The 26,681-nt window shown below is 44.0% G+C and overlaps 1 protein-coding gene across 4 annotated transcripts in view; it reads left to right on the forward strand.

Moving 5' to 3' along the window:
• Nucleotides 1-327: 327 nt before the first annotated feature.
• LOC128136990 (histone-arginine methyltransferase CARM1-like) overlaps nucleotides 328-26,681 on the forward strand; it is an 82,429-nt gene continuing 56,075 nt past the window's right edge. For 2 of the 4 annotated variants that reach the window (XM_052777506.1, XM_052777507.1), the window contains exon 1: nucleotides 328-692. In XM_052777506.1, coding sequence (XP_052633466.1) covers nucleotides 364-692 — 329 coding nt within the window. In that variant the 5' untranslated portion in view covers nucleotides 328-363. The remainder of the gene's footprint in view (nucleotides 693-26,681) is intronic. The other 2 variants (XM_052777508.1, XM_052777509.1) reach the window with 1 other exon arrangement.

Raw genomic sequence — 26,681 nt, forward strand, 5'->3', positions numbered from 1 at the left:
TTCCTCACCCGCTGCCTCAGGGACGCGGGGTCCCCGCCAGCCCGAGCCCCCCTCAGCAGGGGTCGCCGCCCGCCCGAGCCGCCGCTGCCGCTGCTGCTGCTGCTGCCGCCGGAGGAGGAGGAGGAGGAGGAGCGGCGGCGGCGGGAGGGTGTCACGGCCTCCCCGCCAGACGCGGGGCAGCGCGACAGGGACGCCGGGGGGCGCCGGAGGGCGCCTGTGCACGCCCGGCGGCGCGGCTGCGGCCGGCAGGTGCCGCTGCCCGCCGGCGCCGGCGCCCCCGCCCCAGTTAACGTGCTCAGGCGCGGTTAAGTGGCTGAGGAGCTTTAAGGCGGGCGGGAGGCAGGCTGGCTGGCTGCGGTGCAGATGCCTCAGGAAGCGCCTGAGCCGTGGAAGTGGTCTGTCGGTGAAGCCTCCTGGGTGGGTCTCCCTCCGCGGCCGCCGCCTTCCCGCGGGCTGGCAGGAGGCAGGCGGGAGCGACTCTTCGGGCGGCAGCCGCTGTTGGTGGAGGGGAGCGGCGGGGATCATGGCCGCTCCGTCTCCGCAAGCTCAGCAGCTGCTGCGGTGCAGCGTGAAGCTGCTCCTCGCCAGGGAGGAGCTGCCGGCAGGGCTGCAGCTCGTCAGCCCCAGCCAGGAAGCCCTGCAGCTGGAGGTGCTGCCCGGAGCGGAGGACGCGGACGTGACCGTGACAGACGGTAAGGACCGAGCCCCGCCGCGCCGCTGCCGGCCGCCCCCCCTCGGCTTCCTCCTGGCGGGGGACACCGACTTCGCTGCTCCGGCCGGCCTCCGCTTTCCCCCTCTGCCGGGAAGCGGCTGGCCCTGGAGAAGGCCGGGCGCTCCTCGTTGACGGCTCGGGAGGGAAGAGGCCCCGCAGCCTGCCGGGCTGACGGCGCCGAAGGTAACCCTGGCGCGGTGCAGGGGGCTGCCGCCGCCTTCCCTCGGCGCCCTCGCGGGCAGGTGCCGGTAGCGGCCGGGCGGCGCGTCCCGAGCCGTTGGCGGCCGTTAACGGCCGGCGTGCGGCGCGGCCGCTGTGCGGGCGGGGGGCGACGGGGCCGCGTCTCTGCCGGTGTGGGTCGGCGGGGGGACTCGGCACCTGCCCCGGTGGGCGCCGGGCTCGCCAGCGGCAGCCCCGGCCCCGTCGGGCTCCGTTCAGCTCGTGGAGCAGGTGGCCGTTCCAGGGGCTTTCCTTGGGCTTGCCGGGCTCTGGGGTGGGCGTGGGAATGAAATAGTAATAAACTCATGGTGAGGAGCCAGCTGGTAACTCCAGATGAGTGTCACGCAGGCAGCTAGCGGGAACCGGTCTCGCCTGCAGGGCCCTGCGAAGCGCTGCCCCGTGTACAGCTTTCCCTGCTGTTGCTACAAGCTTGTCAGTGGCAAACGGCCTCTCGGCCGTAAGGAGTTGCTTTACCGGGGAAGGGTATGAACTGGCACGTCAGGGTCGTTCTTCCTCTCTGTTCTTCAGCGTGGCTGAGTTTGTAACTTCAGCCAGGGATGGTCAGAAGAGGTCTTTCCCCCGTGTCTGAAGGACAAGGTCTTGGTTTCTTCCTACGGAGCCAAATGGAAGAGACAAAATAACAGAACTGGAAAGGGAAGGAGGTAAAGAAGCTACTCGGTACTTGTATGAACAGAACTATGTTTGGTTTGCTGCTGCTGCTGCCAGTTGGGCAGCTGTGCTGAGAGGGCAACGGAGTGCAGCAGTGCCTCGGGGTGCGCTGTGCTGCTGGGAAAATCGAAGCCGGTCCAGAAGGGCAGGACTTAGCCCTGAAGTAATTCTGGCTCTGCTACTTGTACGTAGGCTGTCTTAAGATGCACAGGTGATGTCTGCATGCACACACTTCACTGACTTTCTCGAAAGCAATCATTCTTTCAGATTTGTGTCTTTACAGGGTAGGAGCAGAGCTGGCTTTTTAGAATAAAACAAACTTCTTGAATCTGGGTGGCGGGAAGACTGGGGAAGAAACTGAAATTGCTCTATGTATGGAAGGTAATTAGAAATGCTCTCAGTGAGCTGGGTGAATATGAGACCAATCCTGAGCAAGTCTAGACGCACAATACCTGTTGTGGCTTTGATTTTTCAAAAGCAATCTCAGTAAATTCTGAAAGGATTGCTGGAATAGATGGATTATAGTCATGTTTGGTTTTTGGTCAGCAGTGTGAATAAATCAGTTCATATGCCAGTTGATACTGGATATTTGCTTGTGCTATCAGTTATTGAACATGTCATTTAAGAAAGCACAAGTGACAAAAGCTGACCACTAATCACAGTTGAGACATGCTTCTGTCTTGCATTGTATTAATTTGAAGACTGGTCTGTAGTTATTCGGTCTTTCATTTCATACATGCTCATTCTTGCATGCATGTGAGTGAAAGACCTGCCGGAAGCAGAGTGAAATTCAAAGTTAGCAGTTGTTTGGGTTTTTTTATTGAAAGGGCTCACATGGGACACAACTGAAAACTTTTAAGATAGAGAGGGGAGATCTCCCTCCCTCGATATATATTTATGCCCAACAACACTGGAGTGTAGTTTACTAAAGACTTATCAAATGAGTTTTGGATGAGAGTGCATCAGTGTATTGTTCTTGCTAAGAAAGGGAAACTTTGCAAACCTGTTTTGAGGTGCGAGCTGTCGTCTTTCATCTTTTTCCTTTCATATGAAGATGTTCAAGCTGTGCCCTATCAGACCCTACGTGTAACACAAGTCTTTTTGGTGGTATCTGAGAGTTCAGTAACTTGATGCTGGAATACTTTGTGTATTAGGTGAGAGAAAAAGTCTACAAACAGCTAGATGACATACCCTATTATTAGTACTGCCAATGTAGTGTGTTCTTCTAGCATTAATATCTGCTCATAGAATGATCTTACTATTATTTATGTTGTCTCACCTAGGATGGATAACTTTGTTGTGAAAAGAAAAACTGTTTTCTTACAAATCTTGAATAGAATTGATCATACGGTGGTGCCTATTGTTGTTGTTGGTAAGATACAGGTTATTTAAGCAAGAAAAGAAATTGGCATAATTTGAAATGTTATCTTTTTTTTTTTTTCTCTATACTTCATATTGAAGTGATGAAAATTACTTTCTTTTCAGACTTTCTGCTTGAATGTGTATCACAAAGCTATGTATTGATATGTTTGGAGAAAATAATTTGGTTGTAGTTATTGTGATTATTTAAACACATCTTGAAGGGGGGGTTGCTGTTTCTTTTCTGATTATTAAAAAAAAACCAAAACCACACCAAAACAAAAAACCCAGTTCTAGTTTAGGATACCGTCTACTTTCTTCACCGGTAAGGGAATATTTGGCAGGAAATAATTTTGTGGAGAACAAAGCATGCACTTTTTATGTGTTTTTTAAAGTGATAAAATACCCCTGGTCAAACTGTCTGGTCAAAAATTACTCTGACTGCAGATCTGTGATTAGACTGGCCACCAGGACTGCATTCTTGCCCCTGTTACAGCATTCAGTTTATCTGTAGTTTTTATACTTTGCCTGTCACTGCTGCATTTGTCTGAACCTGTTCTATTATTGTCTGTAATGTAATAATGTGTTGTGGTTTAACCCCAGCCAGCAACTGAGCACCATGCAGCCACTCACTCACTCCCGCCCCACCCAGTGGGATGGGAGAGAGAATCGGAAGAAAGGAGGTAAAAGTCGTGGGTTGAGATAAGAACAGTTCAACAGGACAGAAAGGAAGAAACTAATAATGATGATAATAATAATAATAATAATAAAATTACAATAATAATAATCAGAATAAGAATAATAAGAATCAGAATGTACAAAACCAGTGATGCACAGTGCAATTGCTCACCACTCACAAACCGATGCCCAATTAGTTCCTGAGCAGTGATCTATACCCCAGGCCAACTCCCCCCAGTTTATATACTGGGCATGACATCACATGGTATGGAATACCCCTCTGGCCAGTTTGGGTCAGCTGCCCTGGCAGTGTCCCCTCCTAGCTTCTTGTGCCCCTCCAACCTTCTTGCTGGCTGGGCATGAGAAGCTGAAAAATGCTTGACTTAGTATAAACACTACTTAGCAGCAACTGAAAACATCGGTGTGTTATCAACATTATTTTCATATTAAATCCAAACCCATAACACTATACCAGCTACTAGAAAGAAAATTAACTCTATCCCAGCCAAAACCAGGACATAATGGTAATTGAGCATAGAGCTAAGTAAGAATGTAGACTACATTGCATAGCATAGTGTATAGTATATAGTATCTTGCTGGTACTCAGAATGATTTTTAAAGGCAAATGTGTGAGCAGGTTCCGCTGTGGTTGATTGGCTGCTGGAGTTTGCGCTCCTTACTGGCAGTGTCAGTAAGAATTTCACCAGCTCAAGCCTTAACATTTCCCTTTAATGTGGATGCACATGGGGGCAATACGGTGTCTAAAGTCAAGGGATATCAATACAACCACTCTATTGCCCAGAAAGGAGCCTGAAGCAGTAGAATTTCTCCATAAGTGGAACAACTGGTTATGATCCTGAGAGATCCAGAAACTGACAAATAAATACAGGATGTTAAAACAAGGAAGAATGAAGGATTATGCTTTATCAGGCAATGGATCCATTTCAGCTGTGGGACAGGAGAAAGCAAGAATCTCCACAGTGCAGTATTAATATATGTGGAGTGGGAAGAAACACTGTACTTTCTAAAGTACAGGTGCCAAAGGCAGCAGGTGGGTATACTTCCGAGTGCTGTGCAGTGGGGCCAGGGCTGAGCTGGAGCTATAACCATTTGAGAGAAGTGTCCATCAGGGGAGACAGTGGTTTCTGGTGAGCTGTGAATCCAAGGAGAGCTGGAGACTGATGCCTCTTGTGGAGCAAAGGTGGTGTCAGTAAGATAGATGATCACCTGGTCCTACTGATTTTCTGTGACAGTTCTTCACCACTGATTTGGAAATGAAAATGTAGTCTGCAAAACTACTCTTGAAAGGTAGCCTGCTGCTGCTGAGAGAACTCTGACCTTGTGTCAGAATATTTTTGAGGGTGCTGAACAGAAGAAGAAATCCTGTTGACTGACATAGTGCATTGCTTTGGGAGGATGGGATATTAAAAATGTAATTCATAGCTGGTTTATGGAATGATCATAAGAGAATTGCAAAAGTTCTGGTATAAATAGTGAGAACTTCTGGGAAGAAAGTAGAAAATTGGTATCCAGGAAGTGTTCCCAGGAGACCAAGAGAAAATCCAGGGCTGCAACCTACTTGGATCAAAGGAAGCTTAAGAGCAGATGGCCGAGTGTCATAAGATGCTAATGTAGCAGTGTGGTGGCTTCTCCAAGGCTGGGAGACCTTTTGGATTCCCTTTCCTGTGATAATTCTTATGTAAACAGGTGGTGATCTTAAACTAAGGCCAGTGAAGTTCTAATTGAAGGCTTCAAAATTTGGCAATGTCTGGAGGTTTCACCTAGCCACAGCAGCTCTACTTTAATTCTGTTTTATTCTTGTTTAGTTGCCCTGAAAGACTATTAGCTACTGTTTCTCTGAAGTACTTTTTCCCCCAGTACTTCATCTGACAGCTCTTTAGACAATTAAAAGAAGCTTCCTTGAATACTTTTAAAAACATACTGTAAAATCCTTGGAATCTTGTTGATTTTGGTTCCTTCTGCTGATGTATTCCTGTACTATTTTGTCCCTTACAAGTGTGAAGGGTATAAACATAGACAGGATTTAAGCTTCCAAAGGACAAAACACATCCAATGCCCCCTTACGTAATAGAAGTAGATAACATTGTGCTCAGTCATGGTGCTTTTAATATGAAACAAGGTTTAGAGCTACTGAAGCTGAGAACAGGAACCTGGCAGCTAGCAGCTGCAGCATCCATGTATTTCTGCATTACAGTGCAAGTTCTGTAGAAGCATGTATTATACCAGCTCTTCACTCATTAATTTGTTTTGCCTGAGGTTACTAGGAAAAACAAAATCCCTGATATCCTTTTAGGAAAGTGTTATTGGCTATACCTCATAGTTTGGAGTGAGTGAGGGAGAGAAAGAGGGGTACTTTTTTCCTGATTCAGTGGATACTTTGACAAAATTCAACAGCAGCCTAGCAAATATGTAACTTTTCGCTCTAGTTATATGCAGAATAAACTCAGTGATACCTAAGTAGGCTGTCTTGCAAACCGTCTTGTTATTCAGAAGACCTGGATAGGAGCTAGATGAAACTGGAAGAGTAGTGCTTTTTTTGTTTTGAAAAATGAGCAAACAGTCTTTCTTGAAATACTGATTTTTCTTTCCCCCTCGCTCCCTTACCTTCCATGTTCCAGTATCTGCAGTAAGCTTGTTAGTTGTAAATGACAGACATAAAAATTGTGAGGCTGGCAGATTATGTTCTCTCTATCTGTTTACAGTTGAAAATAGACTTCCTAATCTTAGAAATTTGTGTTTTGTTCTTTATATGTGTTGGGTGAAGTGGGGAAAAAAAGAAGAAAAACTTGGGCATCACACATACAGGAAAGACTACTGGGTAAATGCTATCCTTTTAGATTGTCTTCACTTAGGCTTTTTTTTTTTATTACTGTTTAATTATTCCTGATCAGAAAGTATAATCTTCTACAGATGGCCATGAATTTTGGAAGAATTAGTACAATAAGTGAAAGCCCCAAGGAATGTCTGTTGTATTTTACCACATTTTTACATTACTTATATTTGTTTAAGATCCTTAACATCTACCTTGAGTTGCCTCTCTGAGTTCTAACGTTTGAACTCTAGGAGAAATGATACCCAATTTTTGACTGAGTTATTAATAATGTTACATTTTTTTTTTGTTTCAAGTTGTCGCCTACTCTTCAGGAAGTGTAGTTCTGTGCCCCCAGAAGCAGATGGAAAATTCATATTGACTTCAAATGTGCTGATCATGTCCCAGCTGTGGCAGAAGACAAACTGCAGACAAGTTGGATGGGCAGTAGGGAGTATTGACTCTCACAGGATATGATAGTTGTAGAGAAGCCCTGCTGCCTTTTGTCTTAGTAAGTACTGGTATTATAGGCCATATATTTAGCTTTTTAAAATTACATAAAAAGGAAAGTATGCAGCAGTGTTGGACTCAAGAAGAATGTATTCTATTTGTGCTCCAGAACAAGGGTGCTAATTAAAACTTAGAGCTTGGAAAATTCATCACTGCTAGTCCAGTTCCACCAGCTTGGTGGTAACAAAACATTCATGGTAGTGAGCTTCAGACACTGTTGAACTGGACTGGATAGGAACCATTAACCACAGGAAATAAACTCCACATTCTTTTACTTGGCCCTTGCTTAGTTCCCCCCCATGCAGTACCTTCCAGTCGAATATGTTGCATAATTTTTTTCCTATCCCATACTGAGACCAGTTTTAAATCCTAAAACATTAGGGGGTTAAAAAAGTAAGATAAATCACTTACTAGCTGAAATTCAAAAGTATTGGATTTGGATGTGGTAGAAAATATATTAACTGTATGAATGCTTATGTTCTAATACTGTACATTCACATGCATTGCACAGATAGTACTAGCATCAGCAGCTTTCATGTGCTGGTAGAGGGCAATCACTGCCGATAGTTCTAAACAGCAGAACTGATGTCTTTCACCATTTCCTTTTCCATTGTGAAAAATGTTCATTTTCCTAGTGGGGAAAATCAGTTGCTAGAGGAAGTTTGAGCAGACAACATAGTTAATATTTTATACATATAATTCGTGTAACCTGTGACATGCATGTCACATGGAGGCTTTTAGTTGTCCTTTCCCGCTTCTTTCTACATCTTTAGGGCAGCACGAAGGATTTCAGGGGGGAATAAACAAAGCACTTAAAATTTCTTTTTTTATTTTATTCTGAGGGGGAGTTGCTGGTTAGACAATTCTTGAGCAGAATAGTTTGTCTGAAGGAATGTTGTTGAAGGCGGTATGATTAGAAACAGTGATCCTGAAACTTTCTGTTGACTGTTTCATATCATAGTACTAAGTATTCCAGTGGTTAGCTGAGTAGATAAATTCTTAAACTTATGTTTCACAAGGGTCTTTTTTTATTATATCTCAAGTGCTAGTTTTTTTTCTTCCATGCAGAATTTTTACAATATGTAAGGAGTTTGCTAATCAGTCATGGCCCTTTTTTTTACGCTGGAAGAGCAAGCAAGTAAAGCAAGTAGTGCAAATTTTGCAGTAGGAGCATGCCTCACCTTTATTGTTTGGTAATTAGCATTCATTTTTTAATTTGTATCAATATAGATGTGTAAATATATATACACACATACGCATGTTTTTGTAGGTAGATAGATTAATATATAGAGAGAGATAATAAATTAAAGACTGAATCGGGAAGTTCAATAACTAGCCTGCAAGAGACTACAGTGTATACTGGATAGCTTGGTTTGTGGTGGTGGTGGTTTAGGGTTTTGTTGGTTGGCTGGTTTCGCTTCTGCTTTCTTGTATCCTATCTAACTCTCCTTGTGCTCTTATATTACACCATCACACTGCATGTACTGTGTAACAAATATGATGCTCTGGCTATGGATACAAGTATGGGATTTGAGACACCTGCATTAAGTTCTGTGTTCTCCCATAAAATGTCTGCATCAACAATACAACTAATCCTTCTGTAAAATATGGTGATACCACTTCTTGACCCATCAGCCATATGGTAAAGCTAACTGTTTTAAAGTTGTGAGGTGCTTGGAAACTGTGAAGAGACCATCTATGGATGGATTGAAGTAGTTTTATAGTGGCTGGTACTGGAAGCATTGAAGCTGTGTTTACAGTAAACAGTGTTGCCTGTAATGCCTTATGCTGAGAAGCCACTGTACATTCAACCACTCCAACATCTTCTGGGAAGGTAGCACGGCGAGCTGTAGGCAATCCAGGAGACTCCTGGAGTGCATTGAGGATAACTTCTCAAGCCAGGTTATAGACAGCCCTACCAGAGGGGATGTGATACTGGACCTGTTGGTCACCAGCCCAAGTGAGCTAATGGATGACATCAAGATTGGAGGCAGCCTGGGCTGCGGTAATCATGCACTGGTGGAGCTCGCAGTCCTGAGGCATATGGGTCAGGTGAAGAGTAAAGTCAGGACCCTGAATTTTAGGAAGGCAAAATTCCAGCTGTTCAAGGAGTTAGTCAGCAGGACCCCCTGGAAAACTGCTCTCAGGGACAAGGGAGCAGAACAGAGCGGGCAGATCTTTAAGGACGCTTTCCATAGAGTGTGAGAGCTCTCGATCCCCAGGTGTAAGAAATCAAGAAAGGAAGGCAAGAGACTGGCATGGGTGAGTCAAGACCTGCTGGTCAAACCAAAGAGCAAGAAGGAAATGCACAGGCAGTGGAAGCAGGGACATATACTATCCTGGGAAGATGTCCTGGGTTCAGCTGGGATAGAGTTAATTTTTACAGGAACCTGGGAGGTGGGGGGGGGCATAGCCGGGGCAGCCGACCTGAACTAGCCAAGGAGCTATTCCATACCATGTGACATCGTGCTCAGTATATAAATGGGGAGCGGGCCGGGGGGAGGGCTCTCGATTTTCGGTGGCGGAGCGTCGGGTTCCGGGTGGTGAGCAGTTGCACTGTGCATCACTTTTTTTTTTTTTGTATATTCTTTCATTAGTACCGTTGTTGTTGTTGTAACCTTTTTTTTTGTGTTGTCCCAGTAAACTGCCCTTATCTCAACCCTCGAGCTTCCAGTTTCTTTTTTCTTTTCTCTCCTCCGTCTCCTCCCTATCCCACCGGAGGGGGGCAGGAGGAGTGAGCGAGCGGCTGCGTGGTCCTTTGTTACCGGCTGGGCTGAAACCACGACAGTCCTTTTTGGCGCCCAACATGGGGCAGCAGGGGTTGAGATAACGACAGATCTGGCCAGAGCGTGTTGAAACAAATTTGTTATATGCATTTCTTATATTAGATAAATAGATGTTAGTCACAATGTTGATTCATTTGTTTACCTGGTGGCGTTTTGTAAGTTCTTATGTGCTCCATGTATTGCCTGTAGTTACGTTTCTCACCTCTGGGAGAGTGATTGGGATTATCATTTTGCTGTACTGGGCAATGTCGACTTGTGAAATGATTACATCACTGGTCATGAGGTTAAGCTGGTATCTGTATGAGGCAGTGATATCATTTCCATACTTCGGGCACCTTCTATTGGATTTTATTGGTAATTACACTCAGTCCATGGGGAAGTTAGGGGGGGATGCTTCCGCCCGTCCGTTTGCCTCCCTTCTCTCCTTCCGACTAATTACAAGAGCCTTTGAGAATTTTGAATATCCTTGGGATGCACAAGCCAGTGTGCTGTTAGTGCTATGCCTCCTGAATATGTTTCAGGTCTTGTTTAGGGCTACAAAAAGGCTCTTTAAGAGTACCACCCAGAGATCTGCCCCAAAGCTGGATATTCATGGGTGGCACGGCATGTGGGAGGATATGGGCAGGTATCTAGAGAACTTCTCACCTCCAGTGGCTTGGAAGTTCACTCCCGAACAACTACAGAACCCTCATGAAGTGGTAGAATATTTGAAAGAAAAATGCTGTGGCTATTCCAAAGACGTACAACTCGCTACACTGTGCTGGGCCCTAGCCAGTATCTACCAAACACTGCTTGATATTAGGCAGCACCCTCAGGGGGGAAAAGGGGAAAAGATGGAAAACAGGACAACAGGCACCGTGGCTACCCCTACCCCGACAACAGGCACCGTGGCTGCCCCTACCCTGGAGACAGATACTGCAGCTAAACCAGAGAACCAACCTGTGCTGGTATCAGTCGCCCCTGTACAGAAAAAGAAACACACAAAGAAATCAGTTCGCTTAGTGAGAGATGAAGATGAACCAGGGTCATCGTGAGAACAGGAGGAAGAGGCAGAACCTGAAATAATTACCCGATCTCTATCCCTGAGTGAGTTGCGTGACATGCAAAAAGATTTTAGCCACCACCCAGGTGAGCACATTGTTACCTGTCTGCTCCGATGCTGGGATAATGGGGCTAGTAGTGTGGAATTAGAGGGTAAGGAAGCCAAGCAGTTGGGATCTCTGTCTAGGGAAGGGGGCATCGACAAGGCGATTGGGAGAAAAACACAAGTCCTCAGCCTCTGGAGGCGACTTCTGTTAGGTGTAAAGGAAAGATACCCCTTCAAGGATGAGGTTACATGTCACCAAGGCAAGTGGACCACCATGGAGAGAGGTATCCAGTACCTGAGGGAATTAGCCATGCTGGAGGTGATTTATAATGATCCAGAAAATGCGCAGTCACCCACAGATCCAGATGAAGTCCAATGCACACAACCCATCTGGCGGAAGTTTCTACGAAGTGCACCACCAACCTATGCCAACTCATTGGCAGTAATGTCCTGGAAAGAAGGCAATGGACAAACGGTGGATGAATTGGCTGTCCAACTCCGGCAATATGAAGGAAGTCTCTCTTCCTCCCTACGGACCTGTGTCTCAGCTGTACAGGAATTGTCCCGAGAGTTCCAGCAATTCAAAGTGGATATGTCCTCCTCCCCACCTGTACAGGCCCGCATCGCAGCTATTGGGAGTAAGCACTCCTCTGCCCAAGAGAGAGGAGAGAGAAAGTACACACGACAGGCTAACCTGTGGTTTTACCTGCGTGACCATGGAGAGGACATGAGGAAGTGGGATGGAAAACCTACCTCAGTCCTGGATGCACGGGTACAGGAGTTGCGAGAAAAAGCAACCAGAAAAGAGGATTCTTCTTGGAAAGCTGCTGCTCCAGTTTCCCGTGAGCAGTCCCCCAGACGCAGTAGATGGGCTGATCCCATTTCTGATCCTCTTGAAGGGACTTCTGATTCACGTGTGCGAAAAGTGAGTGACGGATATTCTAACCAGGATTAGAGGGGCCCTGCCTCCAGCCAGGTGGAGGAGAGGGACAACCGAGTCTACTGGACAGTGTGGATTCGATGGCCTGGCATGTCAGACCCACAGGAATATAAGGCTCTAGTAGACACTGGTGCACAATGTACCCTACTGCCATCAAGTTATAAGGGGGCAGAACCCATCTGTATCTCTGGTGTGACAGGGGGATCCCAAGAGCTAACCGTATTGGAAGCTGAAATGAGTCTAACCGGGAATGAGTGGCATAAACACCCCATTGCAACTGGCCCAGAGGCCCCGTGCATTCTTGGTATAGATTATCTCAGGAGGGGGTATTTCAAGGACCCAAAAGGGTACCGGTGGGCCTTTGGTATAGCTGCATTGGAGACGGAGGAGATTGAACAGCTGTCTACCCTGCCTGGTCTCTCTCAAGACCCTTCGGTTGTGGGGTTGCTGAAGGTTGAAGAACAACAGGTGCCAATTGCTACCACGACAGTGCACTGGCGGCAATATCGCACCAACCGAGACTCCCTGATCCCCATCCATAAGCTGATTTGCCAATTGGAGAGCCAAGGAGTGATCAGCAAGACTCAGTCACCCTTTAATAGTCCCATATGGCCCGTGCGGAAATCTAATGGGGAATGGAGACTAACAGTAGATTATCGTGGGCTGAATGAAGTCACGCCACCGCTGAGCGCTGCTGTGCCAGATATGTTAGAGCTTCAATATGAACTGGAATCAAAGGCAGCTAAGTGGTATGCCACAATTGACATTGCTAATGCATTTTTCTCCATTCCTTTGGCAGCGGAGTGCAGGCCACAGTTTGCTTTCACTTGGAGGGGCGTCCAGTACACCTGGAATCGACTGCCCCAGGGGTGGAAACACAGCCCCACTATTTGCCATGGACTGATCCAGGCTGCACTGGAAAAAGGTGAAGCTCCAGAACACCTGCAATACATTGATGACATCATTGTATGGGGCAACACGGCAGAAGAAGTTTTTGAGAAAGGGAAGAAAATAATCCAAATCCTTTTGAAGCCTGGTTTTGCCATAAAAGAAAGTAAGGTCAAGGGACCTGCACAGGAGATCCAGTTCTTAGGAGTAAAATGGCAAGATGGGCGTCGTCACATCCCTATGGATGTGATCAACAAAATAGCAGCTATGTCCCCACCGACTAATAAAAAGGAAACACAGGCTTTCTTAGGTGTTGTGGGCTTTTGGAGAATGCATATTCCAAATTACAGTCAAATTGTAAGTCCTCTCTACCAAGTTACCCGGAAGAAGAATGATTTTAAATGGGGGCCTGAGCAACGACAAGCCTTTGAACAAATTAAGCGGGAGATTGTTCATGCAGCAGCTCTTGGGCCAGTCCGGGCAGGACAAGATGTTAAAAATGTGCTCTATACTGCAGCTGGGGAGAATGGCCCTACCTGGAGCCTCTGGCAGAAAGCACCTGGGGAGACCCGAGGCCGACCCCTGGGGTTTTGGAGTTGGGGATACAGAGGATCCGAGGCTCGCTATACTCCAACTGAAAAAGAGATATTGGCAGCATACGAAGGAGTTCGAGCCGCCTCAGAAGTGGTTGGTACTGAAGCACAGCTCCTCTTAGCACCCCGACTGCCAGTGCTGGGCTGGATGTTCAAAGGGAGGGTCTCCTCTACACATCATGCAACTGAAGCCACGTGGAGTAAGTGGGCTGCACTGATCACACAACGAGCTCGCATAGGAAACCCCAGTCGCCCAGGAATTGTGGAAGTGATCACGGACTGGCCAGAAGGCAAAGATTTTGGAATGTCACCAGAGGAGGAGGTGACACGGGCTGAAGAGGCCCCGCTGTATAATAAACTGGCAGAAAATGAGAGGCAATATGCCCTGTTCACTGATGGGCCCTGCCGCATTGTGAGAAAACATCGGAGGTGGAAGGCTGCTGTATGGAGTCCTACACGACTAGTCGCAGAAACTGCTGAAGGAGAAGGTGAATCGAGTCAGTTTGCAGAAGTGAAAGCCATCCAGCTAGCGTTAGACATTGCCGAAAGAGAGAAGTGGCCAGTGCTCTATCTCTATACTGACTCATGGATGGTGGCGAATGCCCTATGGGGGTGGCTACAGCAATGGAAGCAGAGCAACTGGCAGCGCAGAGGTAAACCCATCTGGGCGGCTGCACTGTGGCAAGATATTGCTGTTCGGATAGAGAAGCTAGTGGTAAAAGTACGTCACGTAGATGTTCATGTACCCAAGAGTAGGGCCACTGAAGAACATCAAAACAACCAGCAGGCAGATCAGGCTGCCAAGATTGAAGTGTCTCAGGTGGACCTGGACTGGCAACGTAGGGGTGAGCTATTTATGGCTCAGTGGGCCCATGATACCTCGGGCCATCAGGGAAGAGATGCAACATATAGATGGGCTCGTGATCGAGGGGTGGGCTTGACCATGGACACTATCGCACAGGTTATCCATGAATGTGAAACATGTGCTGCAATTAAGCAAGCCAAGCGGCTAAAACCCCTGTCGCATGGAGGGCGATGGCTGAAATATAAACAGTGGGAGGCCTGGCAGATTGACTATATCACACTCCCACGAACCTGCCAAGGCAAGTGCCATGTGCTTACAATAGTGGAAGCAACCACTGGATGGCTGGAAACATATCCTGTGTCCCACGCCACTGCCCAGAACACTATCCTGGGCCTTGAAGAGAAAGTTTTATGGCGACACGGCACCCCAGAAAGAATCGAGTCGGACAACGGGACTCACTTCCGAAACAACCTCATAGACACCTGGGCCAAAGAACATGGCATTGAGTGGGTATATCACATCCCTTATCACGCACCAGGCTCCGGAAAAATCGAACGATACAATGGACTGCTGAAAACTACATTGAGAGCAATGGGGGGTGGAACTTTCAAACATTGGGATACACATTTAACAAAAGCCACCTGGTTAGTTAATACTAGAGGATCCGCCAATTGGGCTGGCCCTGCCCAACCAAGACTTCCACATACCGTAGAAGGGGATAAAGTCCCTGTAGTGCGCATGAGAAGTATGTTAGGAAAGACAGTCTGGGTTAGTCCCCCCTCAAGCAGAGACAAACCCATCCAAGGGGTTGTTTTTGCTCAGGGACCTGGGTACACCTGGTGGGTGATGCAGAAGGATGGGGAAGTTCGATGTGTACCTCAGGGAGATTTGATTTTGGGAGAGAATAGCCAGTGAATTAGGCTGTATGATATTTAACTGCTAAATAACCTGCCAATGTATGTCATTGTATCTATAGTGTCTATATGCCATATCAAGGGTATTACTGTAAGAATTACCCAAATGACTGAAGGATGGACTTTGAAACTGAGCCAAGTACAACAGTGATAGAACTTGAACTGGTGCCCAGCAATTTCCTCAAGATCAGCCTCTTCGACCTGCAGGCCAAGGGTGTGGGTTGCACCAAATGTACCAGCCACAAGTTCCAGAGGCAGCATACAACAACCTAACACCTCACACCATCTCTCTTATCCTGAAGAACTGTTACAACAGATGGAGCCCCAAAGTCATGGACTAAATAAAACTGATGGACACATTGGCGGGATAGCCAATCGACTAAGGGAATACTATTTGTGTGTGTGTGTGGGGGGAATGTCCATATACATATATATATATATGACAAGGAAAGTGGTAGTAGTTGATTAGAAAATGTAAGATCTGGGCATGATGTAGATGGTATAGAATAAGGGGTGGATAATGTCCTGGGTTCAGCTGGGATAGAGTTAATTTTTACAGGAACCTGGGAGGTGGGGGGGGCATAGCCGGGGCAGCCGACCTGAACTAGCCAAGGAGCTATTCCATACCATGTGACATCATGCTCAGTATATAAATGGGGAGCAGGCCGGGGGGAGGGCTCTCGATTTTCGGTGGCAGAGCGTTGGGTTCCAGGTGGTGAGCAGTTGCACTGTGCATCACTTTTTTTTTTTGTATATTCTTTCATTAGTACCGTTGTTGTTGTTGTAACCTTTTTTTTTGTGTTGTCCCAGTAAACTGCCCTTATCTCAACCCTCAAGCTTCCAGTTTCTTTTTTCTTTTCTCTCCTCTGTCTCCTCCCTATCCCACCGGAGGGGGGCGGGAGGAGTGAGCGAGCGGCTGCGTGGTCCTTTGTTACCGGCTGGGCTGAAACCACGACAGAAGAGTATAGGGATGCTGCCCAGTTGTGTAGGGATGGGGTCAGCAAGGCCAAGGTGTGGCTGGAGCTGAACTTGGCAAGGGGCACAAAGAATAATAAAAAGGGCTTCTATAGGTATGTTAGTCAGAAAAGGAACATCAAAGAAAGTGTATTTCCCCCCCCCCCCCCATTGATCATGACTGGTAAACTGTTAACAATGGATGAGGAGAAGGCTGAGGTACTCAACAACTTTTTTGCACCAGTCTTCACTGGCAACCTTGCTTCCCACGCCTCTTGAGTGGGTGAGCCGCAAGGCAGGGACTGGGGGAGCAAAGTCCCTCCCACTGTAAGAGAAGGTTAGGTTTGAGACCAACTGAGGAACCTGAACATACATAAGACTATGGGGCCTGACAAGATGCATCCCAGCGTCCTGAGGGAATTCACTGATGTAGCTGCCAAGCCACTCTCCATCATATCTGAAAAGTCATGGCAGTCAGGTGAAGTCCCCGGTGACTGGAAAAAGGTAAACATTGTACCCATTTTTAAGAAGATTAGAAAGGAGGACCCTGGGAACTACCTACCTGTCAGCCTCACCTCTCTGCTTGGGAAGATCATGGAACAGATCCTCCTAGAAGCTATGCTAAGGCACATGGAAGACAGGGAGGTGATTTGAGACAGCCAGCATGGCTTCACCAAGGGCAAGTCTTGCCTGACCAACCTAGTGGCCTTCTAGGATGGAGTGACTACATCAGTGGACAAGGGAAGAGCTACTGATGTCATCTATCTGGACTTCTGTAAGGCCTTTGACATGGTCCCCCACAACATCCTTCTCTCTAACCTGGAGAGATACGGATTTGATGGATGGACTGTTTGATGGATGAGGAATTGGCTAGTTGGTCTCATACAGAGAGTAGTGGTCACTGGCTCAATGTCCAGGTGGAGATCAGTGACAAGTGGTGTCCCTCAGGGGTCCGTATTGGGACCAGTACTGTTTAATGTCTTCATCAGTGACAGACAGGGGGATCAAGTGCACCCTCAGCAAGTTCACAGACAACACCAAGCTGAGTGGTGTTGTTGACCTGCCTGAGGGACCAGATGCCACCCAGAGGGACCCGGACAAGCTCGAGAAGTCAGTCCATGTGAATCTCATCAGGTTCAACAAGGCCAAGTGCAAGGTCCTGCACCAGGGTTGGGGCAACCCCCAGTATCAATACAGGCTGGGTGATGAAGGGATTGAGAGCAGCCCTGCAGAGAATGACTTGGGGGTACTGGTGGATGAAAAGCTGGACATGAGCTGGCAATGCGCACTCGCAGCCCAGAAAACCAACCATATCCCAGGCTGCATCAAAAGAAGCTCGGCCAGCAGGTTGAGGGAGGTGATTCTGCCCCTCTGCTCCGCTCTGGTGAGACCCCACCTGGAGTACTGTGTCCAGCTCTGGAGTCCTCAGCACAGCAAAGACATGGACCTGTTGGAGCGGGTCCAGAGGAGGGCCACAAAAATGATCAGAGGGATGGAACACCTCTCCTGTGAGGAAAGGCTGAGAGAGTTGGAGTTGTTCAGCCTGGAGAACGGAAGGCTCTGGGAAGACCTTATTGCAGCCTTCCAGTACTTAAAGGGGGCTTATAAGAAAGATGGGGACAGACTTTTTAGTAGGACCTGTAGTGCTAGGACAAGGGGTAATGGTTTTAAACTGAAAGAGAGTAGATTCAGACTAGATATAAGGAAGAAATTTTTTACAATGAGGTTAGTTAAACACTGGAACAGGTTGCCCAGAGAGGTTGTGGATGCCCCATCCCTGGAAACATTCAAGATCAGGCTGGATGGGGCTCTGAGCAACCTGACCTAGTGGAAGATGCCCCTGCTCATTAACAGGGGGTTGGACTAGATGACCTTCAAAGGTCCCTTCCAACCCAATCTAATCTATGATTTGCATGGGCTTATCATCCTTTCCCTGTGTTTGTCCTCTGAACAAATTCCTTCTCTTGTACTAATTAACTTGCAGTTTTAAGGTGCAGTTTGATGGCCTTTATACTATTACTGGTAATACAGCTTTCTAGGGAGAATTTCAGACAATTTTCTTTGGCTGGTTTGCAAAGGCTTAAAGACTTCTTGAGTGAGTTTATAAGATTACTCCAGCTCTTTCTGAACTTAAACGTTGAAAAAGGGCCTTGAAGAAAGAGTGTAAAAATTCTCAAGCCTAAATATGTGCTAGTAAAATGAAACTGCTGGAAATCTTTTCACAGCATTAAGTTAAGAATCCTAAATGAACCACGAGACATTAAGTGCCTTGCTGAATAATGGTACTTTCAGATTTTGTTACTTCTGCAGCAGCTTGATCTGAACTAAATTAGGACTTTGAACATCCAGTGCTTATGTCAAGAAGAGATAGTGTGGATAGAAATAGTTAGAATGGAAAACTGTGCATGACTTTGATTTTCCATTTTTGTGTGCTTTTTCTTTTTTTTTCTTTTCCTTGCTTTCTAGATAGGCAATATAAATCAGTGAAAATACCTGCTTACGCTTGTACGTGTTTGCTCTTAAATGTTTTACAGTGCTGCCCAGATATTTTTAATGAAAGCAGTTGTTTCTTAAGGAGTCCCCAGCCTAACTAGAGCATAGAGATGAATGAGAGATGAAAGAAAGAAGAATCATCTTTGGTTTTTAGGTCACAAAGCTAAGGAAGAGGACACTACCAGAAAGTTTTTTTGTTGTTTTGTTTGGTTTTTTTTTTAAATCTAGGTGTCAGCCAGTAAGTGCCACAGTAAATATTTACATTGAGTTTAGGATATGGTTTTAATTGAAGGAGGAGGAAGTACTGCCCTCTGAAATAGGTTTACTTTTCTGGGTTTGTTTTGGGGGAGAAAAGGGAGGTTATTCAGGCTTGTAGGGACATGGGATTATTTTGCCAAATTACCTAAATTGCATGCACAGAGAAAATAAGTGGATGGATGCCAAGAGAGTTTTATTTAAAGGCCACCGATACTAGTGGAAAGGTTCTTAATGACTCCAAGGATCCTGGATCAGCTCCTGCCTGTCCCTTTTCTCCAACCAAAGCCAATTAAAGGGAACAGTGTATTGTAAAGGCAACAAAATGGCAATTGAAAACTGGGATCACTGAGGCATTCTCACAGCTGGCAGAAGTTGTACTCTGCAATGCATTTAGTGCAGTGGACTTGCACTTCTGTTTCTTGTACCCCAAAAGCCACTATTGTTTTGTTCTGTGTATTGTAGGTAACTGAATTAGTTTTTTAATACAGGGAAGGATTTCTATATAGTAGTAGTGTCATAATCCTGCTCTCGTGGGACACTTGCTTATGTTTGTGTTAGCATAGTAAGGGTCCCATTGCTAGCTCTTTTGTTGTTATGACCTTTTGCTGTTCTATTTTGAATTTTCTGTGGTGAAGTTTGTTTAATCTGTGGGGGGAACTGAAGCTGTGTGTAAATATACATGGATCTTGAGGTAAGTAAATCTAAACATAAATTATTTTCTCCTTTCAATAATCTTACATGCTATCTATAAATTAAGTTCTCTGAATCTGAAAGTGTAACTTGAAAATCTTGCATCCATTTATGTTTAGCTGTATAATTTTGAGTGAGTCAGGCACAAATCTTATCCTGCAAAAAAGTGTACCAGTAATTTTGCCTTTGTGATTTATTGCCATTAACTTCAGTTGGCGGTATTCCTGGAAGTAGCATGGGTGGCATTGCATCTGCATGTGCCTGTAGGATCAGGTTCTTTTTATCCAGGAAACAAATTGCAACTGTTTAATAATAGACATCTGGAAAGCAAACCACCTGCACTGAGGTCATGATGGCCTGATCGTTTCAGTGCCAGCTGCTTATATGCCAGGTTCTTCTGGCAGCTAGAGAGTGTGCACTAGAGAGAGGCTTTCCATTCATTTCACAGTAACACTTACAGAATGTTCCAAATATGCCCTGGACCCTAGAGTAGCTTCCAAAACTTTAGCAGAAGTGCTGTATTAGGAACTTAGTTTTCCTAAAGGCAGGTCTGCTTATTTGATTTCCAAAGTAGCACAATATAAAATGAGTGCAAGGCAGTATTGGTGCAGACAGAGTGATAAGAGGTTCAAACATATGCAGGGAATATTTAATGGAAAGACATTCCGATTTTTTTTTTTTTTTTTTTTGGTCCAAATCTAGAATTCTTCAATCTTTGTTATTAGTAACTATGTTCTGGTTTTAATACTTTGGTGGTTTTCAGTAGTTCCCAATAGTTTACCTAACAACTTAATCTGAGAAAGAGCAGTACAAAAGTAAATATTTAGTGCTCAGTTCTGTAGAAGGCATCTATGGGTAGGTACAGGTATCTGCAAGGTAGATTTATTTTCCAAGTAAACAGCCACTGCTTAGACACATTTTCAGCATGAGGATAAGGGGTTTTCATTTCAGTTATCATTGAGCACTGAGCTGTGAAAGTGAAATTTTGCAGGGCTTGCTCCTTTGTTTTCTTTTTATCTAGGTTGATGCAAACCTCTCTGGCCCATTTCCAGGCTTTGTCATTTTCAGACTCGCAATCCCAGGGTTTTCTGCCAAGGAAAGCTTTACCAAGATCTCTTTTGAAGAGGAGCAAAGGAGGAAGACTTTGGTACTTCTAAAAAGATTACTGCTAACTCTTTTTGTTGTTGTTAGTAATATGCTAAATAAGGAAAAGATTTTAAATAAGTTCATCAGTTGTTGGTATCTTTCTGTCTAGAAATCATTTGGCAAGTACTGATTTTAGGGGAATACATTCAATCATCAGCTTACTACACTAATGATTTGGCTTGTTTGTTGTTTGTGAAGTAGGTAGGAGATGATGCTATGAAATACATAGTTCCTCTTGAAATTTGCATTTATTAATTCTTTTTTTTAATTGATTGTGGTTGTGGGGTTTTTTCTTCTCCTTTTGCAAGAAAGTTACTTATTTGTACCTAACAGAGCAGCTGTTTATTCTGGGCTTGAAAGAACCTAGGCCTCCATGTAGTAACACAGCTCTGCTTAACTTACACAGAGTTCAGGCTTGTACTCCTTGTTGTGGTTGCAGCCAGTTCAGTTGCATAAAACTGCTGTCAGTTTTATGCTATTGTCCTCAAAACATTATCTTAGGACTTTTTGTCTACAGTGATAGTTATGTTAAAACTCTGAACAAGTGAAGTGTTAAGGTAATACAATGGCTAACTGGGCAAGACTCCAATACTTAAATCTCAGAAGACCTTTTTCTTTTTCCTTACTTGCTTTGTGTGAAAGAGCAAATTTTTTAGATATTTTGAGTGTGGTAGTTCTTGATATAGATAAAACAGGTAGAACACCTTCTCTCTTCTTATTAGAAGAGCAGGTATAGTGCAATACTTGTGTTTTAAACGGCCTGCTGACTAGCCGCATTGTGCCACACTACTGTGTTACTACACTACAGCCACTGTGTATAGTCATCTAACAACATCAGTGAAAATTATAGAAAGAAGAATTAGTTTCAAGTGAGTATGTAAGATTATCACAGGAATCTTTGTTCCTCTTTCTTCCTAATTTAATGTCGTCTTATTCCTAAGCCTTTATTGCATTTACTCACTATGTTTTGTAAATTTAAGAAATTAGTTATAAGTTATATGGAACATTGTTTCAGCTGTTGTAATTTGGTTTAAACAAACATATGTCTGAGTCTTGAAGGTTTTTTTGCCATTGAATTAATAGGAGTTTAAGAAAAAGAAATTCTATAGCGCAGGTTTTTTTTCGTGACGTGAACCCAACAACTTTTTAAACTTTAAGCTTTTAATCCGAAGTATAGTATTCCAAAGCTTATACAGTAAATACTATAAATCACAAATAGAAAAGGAGTTTCTTTCCATGTGGAGAAGAAGCTTCACATACTTTTGTGAGAAAAGATGAGGTAATAATGCTGTCTGTCTCTTATTTACCATATCATTGTTGAGCTTGCTTGGAAATCTAGCTGCCTCATACTTGCTTTCTACTGTAAAGTCTGGGCTGGTAAGACAGATGCCTGGGAAGGGGAGGATGTCACTGGAATGGAGAAAACTCTTGTAATCAAAATCTGACCTAATGAAAAGTTCTTATACCTTTTGCCCTGCTAGACTGCTTTCTCTTTCTGTAAAGAAAGTGGGAAGAGTTTGAGTGAAAACATGTCATTCTGGCACCTGGGCTCCTGCAGCTAGCCAATCTCCAATGCATGTTCACACAGCCTCCTTGCTTGGGCTTCCCCTCTGTGTCTGTGGTGCACCTGGCCCAGTGGAGGGCAGCATCCCATCTGGTGCTAAGCCACACAGTGGTGCATGATGGCATCGAAGACTTAAAACGAAAAAGGCACAAAACCTAAAAATGGCTATGTATGTAAGAGGAATAACATGCACCTAAAATTGGAGTAATAGATAATTCTTCTGCCTAATACTGCTATGAGTAATACTTCAGGATTAATCAGTGTTAAAAGTACAGACATGTTTTTGTAACTACTTTGAGATACACTTGGCTTTGAACTTTAGACCAATACATTGCAGTCTTTCCACAACACAGTCACTTATTAGTCAGGATTGGACTTGCCATTATGTAGTTACACTCACATTGCTGTATTTGAGAAAAATTTGAACTTTTATCCCAAAATTAGATCTGGAAGAATAATATTTTAAATAAATTTTTGACAAAATGTTTGCTACATGATAGTTGCTGAATTACAGCTCACATTAAAAAAACAAAACAAAACAAAACCACAGGTCATTAAGTGAAGGCCCAGCCTTTTAAATGAAAATATAGTCTTCACAAGTTTTAACAAAAACTTAGTACATTTCAGTGAGCCCTTTGCATGACACCTCCAAGGGGAATGGCTGCTGAAAGTACACAGTACAGCACAATAAAGACGTGGATCTGTTGGAGCGGGTCCAGAGGAGGGCCACAAAAATGATCAGAGGGATGGAACACCTCTCCTGTGAGGAAAGGCTGAGAGAGTTGGAGTTGTTCAGCCTGGAGAACAGAAGGCTCTGGGAAGACCTTATTGCAGCCTTCCAGTACTTAAAGGGGGCTTATAAGAAAGATGGGGACAGACTTTTTAGTAGGACCTGTAGTGCTAGGACAAGGGGTAATGGTTTTAAACTGAAAGAGAGTAGATTCAGACTAGATATAAGGAAGAAATTTTTTACAATGAGGTTAGTTAAACACTGAAACAGGTTGCCCAGAGAGGTTGTGGATGCCCCATCCCTGGAAGTGTTCAAGGTCCAGTTGGATGGGGCTTTGAGCAACCTGGTCTAGTGGAATAATATCCCTGCCCATGGCAGGGGAGTTGGGGCTAGATGACCTTCAAAGGTCCCTTCCAACCCAAACCACTCTGTGATTCTGTGATACTTTTGAATGGTATATTTACTGCTCAGAGTAGCTGATAACTGGCTGTACAAGCCTAGTTACATTCATCAATCTACACTGAAAGTAAAATGGAAGTAAGACCAGATTATAGGAAGGTGGTTGTATGTCTGCATAAGTTTCTGGCAAGGGTGCCCTGTAATTACTGTATGCTAATCACCCTCTGTGTGAACAAACTTCTAAATGTGATAATTGACTTCTTTGGTAGTGATAATGAGATGCTCTGAAGGCAAGTATTTTTTTTATATCCAGAAGAGGGTATGTTGTATGATTCAAAATATGTTTTCCTAATAGGTTATGCAATATGGACAGCCACTGCCTTTGTTGTGTTTCCAATATTAGATTCTGAGGAAACTAGCACTTTTTTGGGGAGTAGTAATTTTATTTCTTAGCCATACGTTTTTAAGCACCTTACAATAAGTGGATTGGTTTTCTGAAAGTGTTTTGTGTGTGAGAAAGGAGCTCTCACTGTATGCAGGACTCATGCTGCATAACTTTAGGCAAATGGCTTTGGGGCTTTCTACAGGAGACACTTTTGCCATTATTTGAGAAAGTTTAGGGTCCTGAACATACAGACTCAGAATCAGTAAAGCAAGCGAGCTTAAAGGAAACTGAAGTAGATATAGTGTAAATAGCTTCCTCTTGCGATGAAGTTGGGATCTGTTAGTTGGGATTTGATTCAGAGATCTTCTTGTGGATGCAGTACAGGATTAGCAGACACTGGGTCTATACTTGGTCCTGTTGCAGAATTCTGGCAGGGGGGTGCAGGAGGGTTTCAGGCTCTCTTCATGGCACATCACCTGATGTAATGAATGCAGAGGAGCACCATGAGACTTAGTTCATGCATTATTATAAAGCCTGTTGAGAGCCTCTCTTGGCTAGCATCTCCAAATAAAACAAATTATTCCATGAACAGTAGTACTCATGAAGCCTGGTTTTCCTTCAACTGATTGACTTTGTTCACATCTATCCTAATGTCTTCCTTATCGTTTTCCACTGTCACTTCAGAGCTTTCTCCTTCTCTCTGCCCCAATCCTTTCTGTGATTGTTTGAAGTTACTCCACTGCTATGCATGATTATGAATCCTCCAGCAGCAGTGGTTGACTCTGGAGTTGACTCGTGAATGAGCTGAGAAGAAAATGTAGCTATGAACTACATTTCCTTCAGCAAGAATGGCACACTGGGCCTCTCATGTTTATTCAACCACCCTTTTTATGCAACTTGCAGGAACACCATGGTTTTGGCATGTTGGAAAAATTTCATTTTAATCAGCTGAAGAGTTCAAAAATTAGGAGAGATGGGACTGCACAGCTGCATAAACCATGCTTCCCAGAAATGGGACTGGAATAGGGGCTATCTAGGAAAGCCAGGTGTGAATCTATTTAAGTAAATGCTGCTGTATTCATTGAGAAATGCCACATCATACTGAGTTTCATTGTTTTTAAAACCTTTTCCTTGATCGTTGATTAAACAGAGTATCCATTGCTCAGTAAACTTAAGTGAAAGAAGACAATTTCTATCCTTTCCCCTCTGCCCCTCGGGATATGGCTGACCTATCACCCTCTTGTATTCTTGTCTGTGAATGGTTTTCTTGCAAACTTCAGTCATTCAGGTTCGTCATGTTTAAATTTTGATGGAGTCACTTCAGGCTATGTGCACCTAATCTGGTTAGACAAAAAACTTCCTACAAATTTTCACTTTACGTTAGTATGTATCAGATGAAATGTTAGCGGTCTGCTTAGTTTTCTTCTGAGCAGCTTTTTGTGATTTTTGTAAAGCTTTTTGTAGTATTCTGCATGAAATGTGCTGTATGCAGTAGACCGTGATTGTGGTTAAGAGAAGACATGCCTACTTGATCTTTAGACATGGAGACCTTGGTTTTCTATGAGAGGAATTATTTAGAAATACTTGTGCCCTTGAACACTAGTCAAAGCTGCAAAAGTTGATGGGTTTATTATCTGTTGTTTGAATATTAGTTATTATGAGCACTTCTAAAAAAAAAAAAGTACTAAGGGTTGGGGGGTTTTGTTTCTGAATGCAATGCAGTTTTTTTCTTTTCTGTTTCATTTTCTTAAATTCTTTCTTAGACTGTGCTAAGACAACTGTTATGATTCCACAGATTTTCAAATTACATCCATTCATGACACATTTTTTATAAATCCATTTCAGTTATAAGGTTGTATCTATATGCATGACAACATAGTAGGAAGAAGCAAAAAGAGAGTCCTTGTAGTAAACTGGTAAAATCTGTTTCACATGTTGAATAAAAATAAAGGCTTATGGAAAGGAACTAATTTCTCTCATCAACAGAAAAGGTGCTGAATGTGACCTGTTCTCATAGGCTTAGCAGAGGATAATTTTTTAAAAAAATTTTTTTTAATGCTGACTTTTGGAACAAGGGTAAAAGAAATGTCCTTGGCAGCCTCCTGTAGTAGCCTGTTTGGTTTGTAATAAAAATAAAATATACACTGGGACATGGAGTTCATGGTCTGGGGTCTTATTTCAAGGAGCTGCACTGAAAAATAGCGTCACTGCCTTAGGTTTGGGGCCACTGTACCACTGTCCTGGGTATAAACAATACATATTGTAGTTTATGAATTTCATCTTTGTTTATGAATTGCGATCTTTTGGCTTACCCTCAGGTCTCTTAGAAAACAGTTGCTTGGTTGTTTTTTTTTAAGCCAATGTAGTAGCAGAAGCTTTTCTTGTTGTCCTTGATATCCCTTGCTAGTTTCAAGTCTAGCTGAACTTTGGCTTTACAAATACCAGCCCTTCATGGCTGAATAGATAGATTCATTATTCATGTTTTTGCATTTTTGGCAATAAATATGTGAAATGAATGCATGAGATTTCTGTAGAGATTCTGAACTGTGTATGATGGCTGTGGCTTTAGGGGTGTGAAGCAACCAGCAAAACTTGAAGTATTTAATACTCCTATGATATGACCTGTTTGGTATGATCTTGTTGTAACTGTACATTGGGAAATTAAAGTAGAATAAATTTATAATTACAACCCATACAGGTAGTAAAAATTTTGTATATATACACACAAAATATTTTATATATATATATATATACACACACAGTAGATACACATTTCTAGAACGACGTAAGTGGAAATAAAAGTTAAAGCATTTTAGTATGTCTGTCTGCATGTTTAATACAACTCCCAGTTGTTTTTGTTTTTTGTCTCTAACATATGTTCTCTCTAACATTTCTCAAGAAAATTCCCAATGACACATCTCATGTTCTTCAGCAAACTCTGTGTATCTAGGTTTCTTTACCGGTATAGGAGTCAAGCTCAGATTGCATGTTTCTTTTCATGCAGGCATCCATGTTTAGGATTCTGTTTAACTTCAGATCAGCCTTATCTCCGGAGGTTACTATCATTCACTT

Source organism: Harpia harpyja, chromosome Z (assembly GCF_026419915.1).
Source record: "Harpia harpyja isolate bHarHar1 chromosome Z, bHarHar1 primary haplotype, whole genome shotgun sequence".
NCBI classification, from domain to species: Eukaryota; Metazoa; Chordata; class Aves; order Accipitriformes; family Accipitridae; genus Harpia; species Harpia harpyja.